The sequence below is a fragment of the Zonotrichia albicollis genome, chromosome 6 (assembly GCF_047830755.1).
Source record: "Zonotrichia albicollis isolate bZonAlb1 chromosome 6, bZonAlb1.hap1, whole genome shotgun sequence".
Classification (NCBI taxonomy): domain Eukaryota; kingdom Metazoa; phylum Chordata; class Aves; order Passeriformes; family Passerellidae; genus Zonotrichia; species Zonotrichia albicollis.
The window spans coordinates 3,227,945-3,245,965 of NC_133824.1; the positions used below are offsets into that span (position 1 = coordinate 3,227,945).

General features: G+C 39.4%; 2 protein-coding genes across 2 annotated transcripts in view; one reads left to right on the top strand and one right to left on the bottom strand.

Annotated features, from left to right (window-relative positions):
* Positions 1-231: 231 nt before the first annotated feature.
* On the bottom strand, positions 232-15,769 carry LOC141729241 (uncharacterized). The gene is made up of 3 exons (XM_074542140.1): positions 15,722-15,769; positions 12,146-13,623; positions 232-10,802 (listed from the first exon to the last, which is right to left on the bottom strand). Exons 1-2 carry the CDS (start codon positions 15,767-15,769, stop codon positions 12,367-12,369), a joined length of 1,305 nt encoding a protein of 434 aa, XP_074398241.1. The 3' UTR covers positions 232-10,802; positions 12,146-12,366.
* PPP1R13B (protein phosphatase 1 regulatory subunit 13B) overlaps positions 13,255-18,021 on the top strand; it is a 73,881-nt gene continuing 69,114 nt past the window's right edge. The window contains exon 1 of the mRNA XM_074542287.1: positions 13,255-13,502. The gene's annotated coding sequence lies outside the window, so the exon portion shown is untranslated. The remainder of the gene's footprint in view (positions 13,503-18,021) is intronic.

An 18,021-nucleotide genomic window follows, 5' to 3' on the forward strand; every position in this document is an offset into this window, starting at 1 on the left:
ACTTTTTCAACAGTATTTTAAAAGGGACTGAATCTTTATAACTAAACTTCTTACTAGAATTAGATTCCTTTCCCCCTCCCCCTAATAATAGCTTTTTTGGCTATTTACTTCAAAACTGTCATTTAATAGGATGCCAAGTATGAAGACTTAATCCCCAGTTTTTTGTCAACCTGTGGTGCAGTAATCAAGAGTACCAAAAATTATATTTTAACTCTTACATTTTTTAAAGAGTTCTTAGTTCTGCAGGGTTTAAAAGCAAATGTTAACATTGTTATGAAAACACCATCCAAAAGTTACAAATATTTTTAAAAAGTGCATGATTGACAACTATATTTTTTTTTGTCCTTGATATTCAATAGAGCTAAGGAATTATTTTGAAAGACTTTTTGTTTAGTCACAAGTTTTGCAAAGGAATAAGTAATAACATGCCCATATTGTATAAGAAAATTGATGTTATATGGTCTTTCATTTGCCCATGGAGCTTACCTCAGAAAACCTCAGAATTTAAAGGGAATGATGAAATCACACACTGGCAGCAGTTGGTATGGGCACAAACATTTAACTGGCTTCAAAAAGCTTTCCTTTTTCCTGAAAGTGTAGAAGTAATACTTGTGTTATTAGGATGGGTATTAGTGGTTTTTGCAGAGCTGTTAGAACTCCATAGCAAGTGTATTTTGATACTGCAGGAACATATGCTATCCTATGAAAATCAGTGTTCAGAACTATGCATACTGAACTCTACCAAGGATACATAGTGTGTAAAACCAAAACTGGACTTCATGTCATGTTTTGTTTAAATTTAGCCTAATCTGCCTTTGAGAAGATTAAGAGGCTTAAGACATTTTAATGACTTAATGCTTACGTACATCTTTTTAACTACTTCACTGAAACATCTTAAATCTTTCAGCTTGATTAAAGTTTTGCTTTTCAATCTCCTGACTGCAGTATCTGGCCATAGCTTAAATTTTTGTATTCAAACATTCAGAACCTTACCTGCTGATGGTAAACATTCCAAACACTGTTGCCTTTAATTTCTTCAAAATTTATACTTATGCTTAATAGCTGTACCTACTGAGTAAAATTTACAGACTTATTTCCCTGAGAGCTTTTTAAAGAAGGCAAGTTTAGCATCATTCATTTGAAAAGGTGACATATGTCCTTCATGTATTTTTGATATTTATTCCACCTTCCACAGTTTTCTTTGTTACACCTTTTCTTGATCTGTTTTAGCTGATTTCTTTAATCATTTCTATATGGGTTTTTCTGTTTCCTCACCACAGAGAAATGAATGAGAAATTGAAAGAACTCCTAGATTTTTTTAACATAAAATCAAAAGCATCCAACAGAAGGGAATAAAAACTAGAAGAAAATGGAACTTAAATGAACAGATATTAAGCCAGTGGTAATTACAGGGTGAGTGAGTTGTGGTATACTTAATAAGCAGTTCAGATTGAAAATTTATGCCAAGTAAGGAGCATTTGTAATGCAAATTTATGATCACTAAGTTATAGTTCCTAAGATACCACACATACTTCAAATGACTTGCTTTAGGAATTTTCAATTACAGAGCTCAGGTAGACATATCAGGAAAAAATACTAATCACTGCAAGATTTGCTTCACCTTAGCCAGACCATTGTCACTGAGGTACATCAACATGCTCTTCTGATCTGGCTTGGAAGCCACGAGGAGCTTCTGCTGACCTGCCCTTGGAGCACACTTCACTGCACTCCTAGGTAAACTTCACCTGCTTCAAATCCTAACTCTTCTCTCTGTCTGACTTGCTTTATTTTCTAGTAGGGAAAGAAAGTACATATGGGCAGCAGTTGTCTGCATTATAAAAATGATAATTTCTACTGCAATAATGCCATATGTAACTGGTTCTTCCATTTGTGCTTCTCTGTCAGGAATTTCTGTGAAGGCTACAGAATATTCCCTCCTTTGTGATCCTTAACACAAATATCTGCAAAAGACAGGGGAAGTAAGACTGCTGTTGATATTTAATAGATGTTTTGTTTTGTTTTTTTAATTGAGTAGCATACAGAAGGGGGAAATTCAGTCAGTGGCTTGACTGGAAGGCAGAAATCAACACACCCATAACATGTAACACCTGTAGTACTGTCTCTATACTTCCTGCTTCTCTGTGCTGAAGTAATGTAAAACACAATAGAGGAAAGCAAACTAAGGCATTGTAAGAGCCATTCCATATCTACAGTGAGGTGTGGAAAGAGTAATCAATTTTCATTGCAGCACTAGCACGTGGGGCACAGCCCTAGGTAGGCAAACATTTCAAGGAGTACCCACCCTTGAAAAGAATACTCTTATTTTAGAATACGTGCCTTTCTTCTTTTTTAGTAATTTAACTAGGGTTATTTCTAAAGCTAACTTAAAAATATTTTCTTGTTCCAGGTAAGTGTCTAAACAGACAATACTCAGCTCTTGAACAAACTCATTTGATATGCAAATGACTGTGTAAGATCGGGACATTAATCCATGGATGTAATATTCAACATGATTCACAACTAAACGCTGGTGAAGGATATGCTTACTGCACATTGATGGATCATGTTGCTTTCCTTTAGCTGCTGCCTCTTTATATTGCTGACATTTCTAAAACAGGATGGCATTTAAACTTTATGTAGTAAAATACTTAAGCAACTGCATTCTTAATTTGTTGCCTGTGATGAGGCATCAGCAGTGACAAAACCTGCTTTTACCTTTACCATGTTAGTGGAACAACAAACATCTTTAGGGGTTGGAGAACCTCATCCAATTACTGCAGCATCCTTTTGACTAAGTTTTGTGGTGGCACTGGTAACTTTTTTTATAATCAATACAGAACATGAAAGCTCAGCAGTAGGAAACTGTATTAATGATGACAATGCTAATGCAAGATGTCTTCTTACAGTACAAGTACTTCTGTATTTGCCTCTCAATGCTGGGTCTTACTTATAGCTGGGATTACATTTTGGAGCTTGGAAATTTCTAGAACATTTCAAATTCTGTTCTACAATTGGGGATCTCTGAGTTCCTCCTGCAGGCTGATAAAGTATGATAGAATACTCTAGGGGAGCAGCAAAATACAGTCAGAGCCAAGGAAACATTAGTCACAAGGCCCAACCTACTTAACCTCCTTAATGGCTAACTTGGAAAAAACCCAAATGTGTATTCATGTTAATTGGGAGGATGAGTAAAGCTGCAGGAAATGATCCAAAGTAACTAAAACAGCTGAACAAGTCTCCTGTTTATCTGACTCACGATAGCAATCCAGTGTTTCTAGTACAAAACCCATACAGAGCTGGAATGTTCATGTGTCTTGTACTTTGAGTCTTTAAGGAAGCAACAGAATCAGGTGCTTGTTAGACACAGGTGCTTGTGTGTGACATCACCACCAGCTGGCTGAACTGAAACAGAGGAAATCAATGTGTGAAACTTCTATTGTTTCATTCAAAGAAGTCTGTGAAGTTACCAGGAAGGAAAGAATATTGAGATGGAGAGTCCCCGAGGCATTAAATCTGTTAGTTAATTCATTAAATGGAGGAACAAGAAGTGACACAGTAGTGCTTGAACAGCAAACTCTTCAAACTACAATTCCATGACCTTTAGTGACTAACATTTAGCAGCTAATATTTTTAAGAACATAAAGCCACATGGCTGATTTGGTAATTTATTAAAATCTCATAAATAAGACAGTCTTATGTAGTCTGCTTCACTGCTGCAGGCAAAGTACTTGGAAACAATTATTCTGTCCTAACCCAAAATGAACTGACCACCACAAGAATGGATGATTTAGAGGTTTTAATTAAATTCTGTCTTTGGTTGAGGTTTAACAGTATGAGTACTCTAGCAGCTACACCAGCTTGTAGAGTTTGCACCCTTACACTGCAGTGCCTTGCTCCTCATAGTTGTGTTGATACAGTTATTTGTGAATAAGATCAGGTGATTTTGCATAATTTTATGGGTTTTTTCCCCCTCTAAAATAACAAAAAAAGCATTTGTTGGGGTTTTTTTCCATTTTAATTTGGACCCATCTGATTCCATTTACAGCAAAGCTGCTTTATAACTAGATGATAGCACAGCAGTTGAGGGGGAAGGGGAATGGCAGAAAAAGGGCAGAAGAATCAGAATTTCCATCCTCCCATTTACTCAGCCAAGTTCCCAAAGTCGTTGTGTCCCTCATAACAAGGCAATGCAAGGTTCCTCCTCATCCACAAAGCACATGATCAAAGCACTGTCTCTCCTGGAAGAACTGTCATCAGTGTCAACAGCTGGAGTAATAAAAAGAATGCACAACTCCACCCTGTACAGAAATCAGGAATGACAGCTTGTGCTGCAGCAAAGGCAGAGCCTTGCTTCCTTCCTCTGGGACAGCACATCGCTTTCTTGAGTTTACACTATCACTTAATTAATTGGGACAAATGGACAAACAAACAGGGAACAGGGAGAACCACTGGATGATGATATCCTCCTAATGCTCAGTACTAGCAGGAAGAATACTTTTACTTATAAAGGAAAAAATTGGTAGTGGTTCATCAAATTATATTATTGGTTGTCATCAAATGAAAATACGCTTAATTATTATGGCCTTCTAAAGGATCATAAAGGAATGGTTTTTAATTGATATGACCTTTAACTTTTATATCCATATCATGACAGTACCTTCAGTGATCTGCTGGGAGAGACAATAGAGATTTCTTCAGAGCTAATGAAGTGTGTTTGGTAGGAAATGATAATGGGGATTATGTGGGTGGTAGAACTAAGAGCTGTATACTGAATGAATCCCATCTGTGGTGACTGCTGCCTACACAGATTTTTTTTTCTGCAGTATTAGTTGTAGTCTTCCTTTCTTGTTTTAACCTGTTGTGTTTAGCATGCTTTTGATAATGTTAAGAATTGCTCTAATTAAGGGGGAATTCTTCAGGTATGAAGTAGAAACTGTTGTGAGGTATTTCATATGGAATGCTGTGTAAACAAGCAAACTGGCAACAACTGAACTGAAAAGAGGCAGAGCATTGTGGGAGGAAAAAGGAAGGATTAATAAAGTCGACTAGAATGTGAACAGGCATTTGATAGAAGACCAAGAATACAGGGACCTCCCTTTTGAGGGGGGTTTAACCAAAAGCATTTCCACTTTTATAATTAACTCTATTTTTTATTTTGTACATATATATATATATGTCTCAAGAGATGCTTTTTTCAGCACTTTTACTGACCATGATTCTTCAGGTATACCTTTTAGTTTAATGCAGTTGAGCTTTGTTTAAATTCTCTTAAACCTGACATCACAATTCTTTCCTTATACCCCTGATGTTGTATTCCACATATCACATACAGCTTCTGGTCTCAATTAGGATCTCTAGGCATTTCTTTAAAATAATTAGCTGAAATTTAAATTCTGCATTTCTTTCAGTATGTTAAAATTGGTATGACTCAAATTCTTAGCTAAGGACCTGACTCTTGGTTTAAGTAAACATCAAGACATAATACTGTACAGCAAACTTTGATTTAAGTAATTCTTTTGGAGCAATGCAACTAGAAAAGGAATCTTGCAAAAAATATTTTTGCTTTCAAATTATGTATTCTTATTAATGCTAACTATCACACCTCTTCTTAAATTAAGACTAGTACATTAAACATGTACTCAGACCTTTCTAGAAGGAAGAAAGGCAGAAGGCAAGAAAAAATATTCCCATAGGAATTGGAAGAAATGGAAAAAAGATTACAGTACCTTGTGCTGTAGCTTGTCCATTTACAGAACAGAAATACTGGTTTTGAATTTGAGACATAAACAGTAGACAAACTTTAAAGTAGTATCTAATCATCCCCCAGCAAGTAGGTTATTATTGGGTGCACTCCTCCGTGATGCACACACTCCTTTCCAGCCTTCTGAATATTCTCAGGTTCAGCTGCATATGATGGTATCTTCTTTGAATAAGCCAGCCTAAAATAGATTCTAAATACATACCAGTGATACATTTTCTTCTGTCACTATTTCTAGAGCTTTTCACTGAATATTTTCAATAAGGTTCCATCAATGCCCTACACAATTCATCTGCTTCTGCTGTTGACATTCTTCTGTTTATGCAGCTAAGAACTGTAGTAAACCTTGTTGTAGGATCACAGTAGTAAAAAAAAAAAAATATTCAGAAATGTATTTCTGGAAGATTACAAAACAGGGCACTTGGAAACAGAATCAGCTTGTCTCATTAATGTTCCAAGGACTAGAATATTGTTGCTTTATGTGGAAAAGTAATATTTACAGAAACAGAAGGGATGAACCTTAAGCATCAATAAGGCACAAACCCATTATTTTCATAGCATGCAAAAATCGTAATTGCAGATGTTAGATTACATCTGCTGGTCAGATTACCTGAGTGCAGATGTTCTTCTATTAAATGCACTACTGAAATAGTGTTTGTGACTGAAAAACCCAGACTCGCAATAAATTGTATATACCTGTATAGAAGACAGCCATGCTCTGTAATCAAATTTTGGTAATCAAAAAGCCCAAAAAGTGGTAATTTAAGGTGGTGTTTATGTAGATATACACATATCTATATGTGTATCTCTATCTATACAGATACATATGTCAGAGAGAGTGCAGAAATGTTTTCCATAGAGATGCATGTTAAATCAGAACCTGTTTCACATCTGCAATGGTGCTTTGTTTAACAGATTTAATACTCTTAATCTCTTAAGAGGAGACTTACCTTGTGTATTCTAATCTGTAAAATCTGTGATAATACATACATAAAAAAAGGCAAAGAATGTTATTTCCAGTAGTGTAGTCTTAATAATGTAGTTGTTGAAATACTAAGTAGAAACAGATGATAAGGGTTTTTTTTTAAATACACATTTAATTTGATTTATAATTTTTGTCTCCCAACTTTACATGAGCATTCTTCTGCTCAGAGGCATGTTTTCCTCTCTAAGCCTCCTTTGCACATCACTTTGTCAGTAATTGCTAGAAAATACCTTTCAGTAGCTCCCAGACTTCAGATTTGAGCAGAGGACTTTCCCAATCTGCCCTTCCAAGCTGCATTCCCTCATGTCCACCCATGACCAGGTTCAACAGCAGGAGCTTCATTACATGATACCCCCTTCATGTTTGTTCTTACTAGACCTGTTTACCTCAAGAAAGGTAACTAAGGAAATGACAAATTCTAGTAGGAGATGCACATTTCAAATTAAGCATTACTGGGTTTGAATATTGCAGTAATATAAATCTAATATGAAAACAAACCTGCATCTGATGCAGCAGTAAACATAAAAAAGGGAGATTGGTTTTAATTATATTGAATAAGTAGTTGGCCATCTAAAACAGAGGAATGATAAGGTTAATAGAAAATTGAAGACTAAAATCCCAAAATTTTGCAGCATGAGGGAAAAACTAATCATGTATCACAGCATTCTGCATTAACCTTTTAGCTGAAAGAGAAAGTATTTGAAATGCCTTCACACAGAAACTGTAAAAAACACTTAAGTGTTTTTTTAAGTGTAAAAAATACTTAACTAAGTAATAGAAGAGATAGGTGAGAACAATTTTAGTCTTACAGTAACAAATTAAAAAGCTGGGCTCAACCTTAAAACATGGTCCATCATTTTCCTCACATTAACCAAGTGGTACACCCAAAACACAGTAGCACATACATAAAAGAGGACTAAAGAGTGAAGGATTGACTGTCCCTAATTAATGTTTCAATTAATGACCTATCATCTGGTTCATCTCAGATGCTTGCACTCATCATTGAAAATTTCAAGAAAAAGGATTTTTATAAAGAAACATCATGAGAGCTCAAATGGATATGAAGCCTAAAAGTACAAGCAGAGAGAAACCTCCCAGGACATTGAAGTTTTTGTTTTCTCCACCTCTTTGCTTAATGGCTTCCTTGTTATAAATGACAGAGGAGCAGAACAAGATTTTCCATCTCTAAAGATGGTGGCATGTCATCTTACAGGGCTCTGTCTTCTGTAGCTACTATATAAAGCAATTCCTTTTAGTGCAATAATTTTATGAGTGTGGACAGCAACACAGTCCCAATGAGACCACAGCATTTTGCACTAAGTAGGTGCTTCTGCATCATGTGTACTGGATTAAGTATACAATTTCTGTTATTGTTTAAAGAAATTACCTCTAATCCAGCAAATGCAGGGCTGGAACACATGACATACCAGACACCCAAATCCCAGGAAGTGCACACAGCTTTGCTACACACACATAATGCTTCACTCCTGCTTTAATTGTGACACTTCTCAGAATGATGCACTGAGTGCTGGGCTATGGAAACTTCAGATCATGAGTCACCTAGTCCAGCATACATTACCTTAGAATATTACAAGGCAGTGATGAAAAAGGGTCTTTCTCCTGTTCACGTGTCTTAAATACTGTATACCAAACAGACATCAAAGTGTTTCCTTTAGGTTATTATTTGTGGTTTATTTATCTCTGAACAGGTTTGGTGGGGTTTGACATGCCTTGCCTGTATGTGAATTCAAGCATGGCAGCATATGACTGTTGTTCACCAGGAGCACTTTATGGCTGCTGCCTTAGGAAGCCAATGTGATTCTGGAATGAAAGGCTATTTAAGGCCACAGTAACAAATTAATATACCTTAATATACCTACATATACACTCCTACTTTACACTGTAATTCTGTAAAGATTTAAGGCTCCTGCTGTGAAACTCCCCATGAAACATTCAGTGTTTTTGTTTGTATCATCTGTTACACAGCACTGCACTGCAGCCACCCCATGAACTGCCTGTCAAGTTAGAAGTACTTCTGTCATTCAGCTTCTCAAATTGCTTACCTACTCAGAAAGAGCTCTTCCTCCATTACAGCAAATGTAAAATACAATTTTTGAAAGGAGGGTTGTATTCTGTAATAATTTAATCCAATTATTCATTTAGCAAAGAGACATCATTTTCGTTAAATACATGCAAAAAAACCCAGTGCTCCTGCCCATACTCATTTGTAGAGATTTTATTCTGCCAGTTATGAGTGAACCCATCTGAACTGTAGCCATCCACAAGTCTGCTCCCCAATCAGAGCTAGTCATCCAGGCTCCATCCTAAATCAATACAGAGATAGGCACCTTCAAAGAGCAGGAGATTTAGATAGTGGGATGAGTATCTCGAGGTGAATGAATTACCTGCAGAGCTGCCTCTCTCCCCTCCCCATCCTGATTATCTGCAGAAGCAGCCTCAGTGAGTGATTGAAATGACACACCTAACTCCTACCTTAGTCAAGTTGGACAACATGGATCCCACCCTAAGTGTTTGACCTCTGACACTGTTGCTGGCTATAAATAGCAGTACCTGTTATTTTAAATAATACCACATGAAAAGAAAAAAAAGTGTTACATTAATTCAAAATTATTTTCCTGTGACACCTCCAAAGCGTGAAAACATTTTCCTATGCTCTGGAAAAGCATCTTAACAAGTGAATGCAAAACTGGAGAACACTTGGATCTCAGAAGGCAGGAAAGCTCATTTTCCTCCTTTTGTCTATGCATAGAAAAGAAGTAGGAGAGATTCAGACATACTAGCTTTTAAAATCTTAAAAGCATCTACTTTTAAAAATCTTGCTAGAAGAGACTGAGAAAACACAAGTAGCATTCAGAATTGCAGCAGGAGTGCTCCTGAAAATTTTATTAATGTGCCACCTTTATCTTTGGGACTCTCTACTTGTCCTAAAAAAAATAATGATTAAATGAGAGGCTTGGAAATTTATTAACAGAAGTTAAAATCCCTTTTTCCAATAAACCTAGGTTAAATACACATCATGTTTTGGTCATTTTTTTTTCTATGTACTCATAAATTTCAAATGTTTTAGCAAAACACTAAGTGACAGTTTATGCATTTCAATCAAATTACAGTTTCTAGGTAAATACAACTTTTGCACATCTGAAAAACTCACCATACCATAACCAATAAGCAGTAATTCTTCATTTTTTTATGTATTACCAGTTAAAAAAAGGTGTGTTAAGCTACAGGGGATTCAATTTGTAAAGTTTAATAGGATTGCTGAGGTTTTTTAAGAACCAAGAGAAGAATAAAAAATATTTGTATAACATATTTTAATATTTATATTTACACCAACAAATAAGCACAAACCCTTTCCTTTAGAAAGAGGTCAACAAAATAAGAACACCTTTCACAAAGGAAGCAGATTTGGAAGCAAATAATTTGGGTTTAGTACCTCTGGTTTTATTTTCTTCCATACCCAAATTTTCTTCCCTTATCTTCTTAGGCATTCCCCAAATCCTCACTGCTTTCAGGCAACCTCAGTTATCCCAGAAAGGCAACTGAGTTGTAGATATCACCCCTTGGGCCAAGCACCATAACTTCTACAAAACTGGATCAGTCATTTGCTATGGATATGCATGATAATGGGGAAAAAAAAAATCTACATTATTATAAGTGACCATTTTTTTCCTCACAGTAAACAGATTTCTGGTTAAAAGTTGGAATCAGAAAATTTTATAAAGGCTGTTTTGTCTCTTGACTGCTAAGAGAATGGTTCCCAAAACGATTTTTCTGTGGGAGAAGTGTTAAATAACTCCCCATGCTGCAGGTAGAATTTTAAGTATTATACTTGGTAAATATTGGTTAATGTTTTTTATTTCTGCATTTCTATAGAAAAATTGAGATGGGAAGAATTGAGACAAGTGGTGTTTTCAAGGGAAGCAGAAATAGGAGTAGGAGCAGACTTGCATGTAAAGTACATACTCTACCTTTTGAAGACATTTCCTCCCAGCCCTCAGTATCCAGTCTGTCTGGTTGCTGCACTGGCTGAACCTTCATCTGCCAAAAGCAACACAATGACAAACTTTTATACTACAGGCCATTATTCCAGCAGAGGAGTTGCATGGAGGAGTGTCTGCATCCCCAGCAATTGTCTACATCATATTCTCCCACTTTTCATTTTGTAGGCATTCCCGCTGTTACGGCAATAGTGGGAAAAGTAATAGTGGGATAAAATTGACAGTATTTTAATTTTTATTATTATTCATTTAATGCAGGGAAATGTCAACTATCGAGTATATCTGGAAAAAATTATAGACCATTGTTTGAGAATTACTGGCAATGAAAATTAACCTTGTCAATGAGAAAGACTAATTTTTATAGAACAAAGGTGACAAAAGGTGCACAAATCTCTCGGTGTTAGAATTTTAAAATTTCTAATTTTAAAATTAGAATTACTCTAAGTGATAAGAGGACAAATAAATTTCTATTCACTCTTTTTATTTTGTTGATTAAACTTCAATATGAATTTGATGAGAATAAATCATTCCCCCTCCTTTTTTTAAGATAGATTACTATGAGCATTTTAGAGCCTGTTTTATTCAAGCCAGCCTAGTTCCAGGGTTAATACTCTTCTGAGTAGATCTTGGAGTTCTGTATGGGGTTTGAGTAACCTATTTCCAAAGCTCCATGTGTGAGGTGGGATCACAGTCTACAAGAACCTGAGGATGATATTGCTGTGATTGCCAGCAAGTAGCACTCCAACTGGTACTTATTGCAAAATAACATTAAACTGGCAAAGTACTAACTTGTGATGCTGATAGATTTTCCTTGTAGGACTATTTTAGTAGAAGAGGCAGAGGCTTTGACCTGTCAAAAAGCTGACACCAGAACCTGCAAATGCACTGAGGATACACAGTGAAATCTTAAGCATGTATAAATTAAGATAATTTACACAATTATCTGTTACAGAATCTTACATGAATAGGTTATGCTTACATACAGGCTCATACATTAATGTGAGATTATTATGCTATTACCAGTTACCTTCAAAGACCTACACAAATGTTATCTAAGCTCCTGAAAAACTTGCCAAGTTAACATTTTTTTTCCACTCCTAGCTGAGATCTGTCACGGTGTTCTGCAAATAAAGTAACAAAGACTGGAAACCAGCCATTTTTCAGAAGCAGTTGGAGAGCTGGGTAGGTCCATGTATGCTGTAGATTAGGATTTAAGACTCCCAGCAATATGAAATTTGTCTACATCGCATGTGTTGCAGTACTAACATATGGTGATGTTTTGACTTCTAGATGAGCTTGGCTTCTTCCAAGCTGTTAACTTTCATTTTGCCGTTGTAACTCTACAGAATGAGAGACTAGAAAATGAAGGAAACTGAACCTTACTTTCAAACACGAGACCAGATCTCATGAGTCTGACATCAGGACAAAAATACCCTTCCCCTCCTGCTGCTAAGCGGAGTTTTGTACATCAGATTTCACAAGGAAGGGACGGTGGAAGGAAGGTGACGCTACAGGCACGACACTATCCAAGGTGTCTTTCGGACCAGGACAAGCTGCGGGAAGCGACCTCAGCTCAGAGGCTCGGGAGACCACCGACCCCCGTGTTACCGCCCAGCGGCGGGGCCGGGCCGGGCGGAGCCGCCCCGCATTCCCCGCATTCCGGGGGCAGAGAGCGCCCGGGGCCGCGGCCCCTTCTTCCACCGCCCGGGCCCGGGAGCAATGGGCCGCGGGCAGCCCGCCCAGAGGAGGCGGCGCCCGCCGGGGCCCGGCCCGGGGGCAGGGCGGCAGAGCGCTGGGAGGAGGAGGAGGAGGAGGCCGGGCGGGGGAGAACCGGCGTGGCGAGGCTCACGCTCGGCACGGCGCTGCGGGAGCGAGAGGGTCCCGGCGGGGACGGGGGGCGGGCGCGGGTGCCGGTGCCGGTCCCGCATTCCCGGCCCGGCCCCGCGGTCACGTGCGGCCCCGCTGCGCCTCCCCGCACGGCCCCGCCCCGGCAAGGAGGCGGTGGCGGGGGTTAACCCGTGGCGGGGCGGCGCGGGCGGAGCGGAGCCGAGCAGAGCGGAGCAGGAAGCGCCCGGGGAGGGAGGCGGGAGAGGCGGCCGCGCTCCGGAGGAGGAGGAAGGGGGTTGGGAGCCCGGCCGCCGTCGCCGCCTTCGCCTCTTCCTTCCGCCCGCTGCGCGGAGCGAGGCGCGCGGGAGGCACCTGTCACAGCCGCCAGGGCGAGCGCGGCGTCCTCCGCGGTGAGAGGCGGCGGCGGCAGCAGCAGCAGCAGCAGCAGCAGGAGAGGCCCGGCACAGCTCAGCGGGCCCGGCGCGGAGAAGGCTGCGGAGATGATGCCGGTGAGTGAGAACGGGGAGAGTTCGCGTCGTCGCTCCCCGGCCTGGCGCCGCGCTGCCGGGCGCTGGGACGCCTCGCCGTTTCCTGCGGGGCTGCCGGCGGCGGATGGAGTGCGCGGCGCCGCCGTCATCCCCGGGCCAGCCGGGACAGAGGGCTGCGGAGACATCGGCGGGCTCCGTGCCGGGGGTGGGGCCGCGGGTCACCGCCGTCCCCGGCTGTGGGGGTGCACGACCTGCCCCCGCCCCTCCACCCGCGGGGCTGCACCGGCCGTGACAGGTCGGGGCCGCGTCCCCCCGGGCTGTGGCGGAGCGGCGCCTCACGCACCCCGGCGGGGAGCGGGGTCGCCTCCGGGTCGCTGCCGGCCGGCGAGGCCCTCCGTGAGGCGTGGGGCGTGCGCTGTGTTTGGGTGAGTGGGTGTGCGGGCGGCGTGTCTGTTTGTTTCGGGGTTTTCCACCCAAATCCCGTTCCCTCGCCGCCCGGGTGCGGGGAAGGGCTGAACCGTCCCGGGGCAGGCGGCTCCGGCCCTCCTGCCGGGGTCAGGCGAGCGCAGGCGGCGGCGCCGTGTCAGCCTGGCTCCTTCCTCGGTTCCTGTCACCGCTTTTGTGACACCGTCGCTTATTTATCGAAGACAGACCCTTTCCTTTCGCTGCAAGCAACCTTGATTGTCTTCTGTGACAGAATCCCTGTGCGTTTCCTGCCCCCCGCTTCCCTCCCTTGTCGCTGAGGGCTGATGCAGTGGTCAGAGGAGAGTTGTTCCTGATGACTGTTCGGTTTTTGTGACAAGATCCTCTGGGACGGAGTAATAAGCAATCACGTTCCTTTTGTTGATTTCTTTCAAACTCTGTTTGATCTCAAATGTGGCTTTATGAGATACTCCAATATAAGGGGCTATCTCCCATGTTTTCTCTAATTCTAGTAGAAATTAGCTTTTTATTTACAGTTCCTCTGCAGTGTTTGCAGCTGAAGCACTGCAGCAGAATGTTTCTCTGTGAGAACATTAAAGACATCTTTAACAAGGTTTTATTGCTCTAAATTTGTTTCGTGACTGAGAGGAGAAAATAAATAGCTCAAACTGGGTGTAAAATTTCAGATTGACGAGCACAGGTAGTGTTTAATAGCCAGGCATTATGACAAGCGTTTTAACATCATGTGCACTTTAACTTCCAGCTGCTGGGTGCCAAAATACTCTATTGATAGGGATGAGAATTGCAGTGCATTGGGTGTGTTAGAAACCAGCAGCAAAGTTCATGGAGTTAGACTTGTGCCATGAACTTATGGATGTTGGCATGCAGAAACAAAAACAAGGTGACAGCTTCGTCTCAGCTTAGGTTATGCTTTACATTCATGAAATTCCTGTTGAAAACCCAGCATGCCAATGACATGCTAAGTCAGAACAAACGTGTTTGCTTCCCATTACTAACCTGTGTGTGGGTTTCAGGTTAACGTCATCACTTGGGTAGTGCAGGGATTGACTTCTTAGAAAGTTTCTTTTTACCTATTTGGATGTTTCTGCCAGTGTTACCTTCTTGCTTGTTCAAATGTGGTGGTTGTTTATATTTATTGGAGGGTGGTTGAAGATTCAGACTGTGTTTTTGAAACACACTTCAAAGCATTTTTAACTGACGGATGAATTTTAATAAAAACAAATTACCTTGCTACAGGAGTAGTAGTCTTGCAGATTAGAGCCTACTGAGTCCAAGTCCTAAAATAATAAATACTTCATTGTTCTAAAGCCATTTAGATGCTGTTATGGACAGTCTATCAGTCAGGAATATGTGTATTTAAACAAATATATGTATATTTAAATGGACTTTTAACAGTGCCTTCAGTCTTCCAGTTTTTCATCCCAGCTAAGCTACAAGAGTGAAAAAAACCCAGCTCCATTTACTGGACTCATCAATATATAATATCCAAATAATATAAACATATGGCTGTAGAACTGGACCAAGTGTTTAAGGTTTTTACTCATTTTTTTCTATTCTGAGAATGGAAAAGTTAGTGATCTAACTTTTTACCTTAGAGAATTCCTTGACTTCATAGTCATGGAAGCTTTTTTTTTTTTTTTTCTCCTAAACCTGTTGGGTTTTTGTTTGTGGGTATTTTGGGCTTTGGGCTTTTTTAGATCATTAGCAAAAACATAAACTAGCAAGAGGAGTAATTTTAATAACTGCTAGACTTACCTACTTGTTACAACAGTTCATCACCATAGTTCAAACTTAATGTTAAACTTTTGTAGTTTCTTAAGATTCACATTTATTAGACTTGTAGTAATTGATTTGGGCCACTTTTGCATTGGTAGTTTTTTTGTCATTTGTACATCCATTTATAAGAGTGAAATAGTATCTGAAGTCCCTGTTTTCTCCTTTGGTGTCTGTTGTGATTTTTTTTCCTCCCCTCACATGGGGAACAGTGTTACTTCTCAGAGGTTTTTATCAATTACAGTTTCTTTTGTGAGTGGGATACTTCCCACTCTGTTCCTCAGCATCCTTTTCTTAGAAGGATTTTATTCATTATCTTTTTTCATACTGCTTATTCTGGTTCTGAAAAATACAGAATAACTGTTCTTGGTCCTAAACACAGTTGAGCTTGAAGAAGAATTAATGATTTAGAGTACAGATTTCTCACCTGGGCTTGTTTTCCCCCATTGCTTTGCTGACAAGATACATCAATCATGAACCCTTTCATTGCCTTCAGGAGATGAGGACCATGTGTATGGAGAGCTTGTGATGCTACCCTGAAAATCACCTCTGTTCCTATAAGGGTGCCTTGATTAGAGGGATATTTTCTCTCTGAAAAGTAAAGGTTGGTCTTTCTTGCATTCTTGGAATAAAGCATGCAAACACAGAACTATGTGGTATCCCTTCAGAGAGGAAATTTTTTGGGTTAAAACAACCACAGTTACATTTATTTGCAAAATTATTGTGGACGTAGCTCCTTTTTCAGCCACAAAATCTACAACATGATGGGAGGAACTTAGTTTTGTATAGTTTTGTCTATTTGACTCAGTAGAGAGGTTTTATTTGTGGTACTGTAGAGTTTGTGTTTGAAAGTATTGAAAACTTTCCCTTAAATAATGCAATTAATGCTTTTTTTTTCTTGCATGATAGTTCCAGAATTACCTCTTTTGTCAAGTATTAGCATTTCTCTTGGGCACAAGGGTGCACACAAGAAAAAAGTCACTTATGAGGAGCACGATTTTCCCACTTATAAAGAAATACAGTGCAATAAGGAAACACTGGAGAAGCATGTGATACTTTCCTATTTTTGCCTTAATTTTGGGTATAATTCTTTCCCAGCATGTGAGGAAGTAACACCACACTAAAGAGCTGTGTAGATTTAATGTAACATCAATAACTCATGGATATCAGTGAGGCTGCAGCCATCATTCACATTTTGGAAAGCATCTAGGGGAGCTTTAAGGACTTTGTGTGAGGTTGGAGTTGCTGGACATCCTTGTGCAGGATCAAGGACTTGTGATGGTTGTTTTCACAGAAGGGACAGTGAAAGGTCTGGAGTGTTTAGTGGGTTTATTCATTTATTTTTCTAGTTAATTTTGTGGGACACTGCAAGTGTTCTCTGAAGATGCCCATGACTAATGCACTTTTTATGTTAGACTAGAGAATTTATATGGAAGCTCCTGAGCTATGAAGATGAATACTATGATAAAATAGAAAGCAAAGATGGATATCCTCAGGAGTTATTTTTCAATTAAGCTGGTGAATTAAGAAAAAGTAGGGGATTTGGTGGACTTTTTTGCCTTTGGTTGGGTTTTTTTGTTTGTTTTAAAATGAGTATACGCTTGTCCTGTGTTCAGTCTAAAACATTTCCCAAAAAGTCCGAAGTGGGCATGGGTTATGATATTGCTTTTAATTTAAAACCAAAATATTCTTAAATCAGCATCCCCTGTTATCTTTCCTTAAGAAGGTTGCTACTGATATAATTAAACATTGTAGGGGAAGATCTGTCACTTTAATACAGTTAAATCAATATTATGAATTTTCATTATTGTAATATGAGCAATTTTCAGTGATATGGAGATAAAATATATTGTGATTAATTCAGAACTGTATAGTTCTCAGCCATACTGATATCCTGGTTTGCTGAATAAATCTGAACTGACTGTAGAGAATAATTTGCATGTTTATCAGCCATTATTAATGGAGTTATTTATTGCAACAAAGCTTAAAGGCCATTTCATGTTTTTTTGGATCATGTCACTATTTTTTTAGGTTGACAGAATATGGCCCATTCTGTGGTAAAAATAAGTTCATCAGCTTCACCATGTCAACAAATGTTCTATACACATGCAAGTCTGATAATAGAATATTTAAATGTATTTATTGGGTGTGTGTGGGTCTGTGAAATGGATGAGAAATTGAGGGAAAGGATGCTCTCTCATGTGTTAACATAGATGACTTTGTTGTCCATTGCAGACTTCAGAGAAAATAACTATTTGTTTGACAACAAAATTCCATTCCACCAGATTGATTTTTCTAACAAAGCCAAGTTTCATATGAAATACATTATTTAAAAAAACCTTGCTAATTCAGATATTTATATTTAGATGCATACAGCTGTGGAGCAGCCCCCATTATGCCAAGAGCTGCCCATAGACAGAAAAAAGGTGGTGCTTTTTTGTAAAGAATTTGAAGTCTAGTGCTTGGTATTATAACCAGTGCTCATGTTTATTATCTTCTTAAATGTCTGAAGGGGTTTGATTTTTTTTTTTGTCTTTGTAAACTACAGGCATCTTTAAAAATAAAAAATCTTTGCTGGGAATAGAGGTTTGAAGAAGGAAACAAATTATTGCCTGATTTGGGGAGTGGGGGGAAGGCATCTTGCTGTCTTTCCCTCATGACTCACTGGTGGAATTTACAAGTCTTATGTGTTTGTCTAAATTAAAAGCTTAGTATTACCATACATTA

What these genes read in the sequence shown, in the direction of transcription:
- LOC141729241 (XM_074542140.1), bottom strand. Translation starts at nt 15,769, where the DNA reads ATGATTGATGTATCTTGTCAGCAAAGCAATGGGGGAAAACAAGCCCAG. An exon ending in ATGGGGGAAAACAAGCCCAG is followed by an intron (nt 13,624 to 15,721) that starts GTGAGAAATCTG and finishes TGACCCCGGCAG; the next exon opens with GAGGGCCGGAGCCGCCTGCC.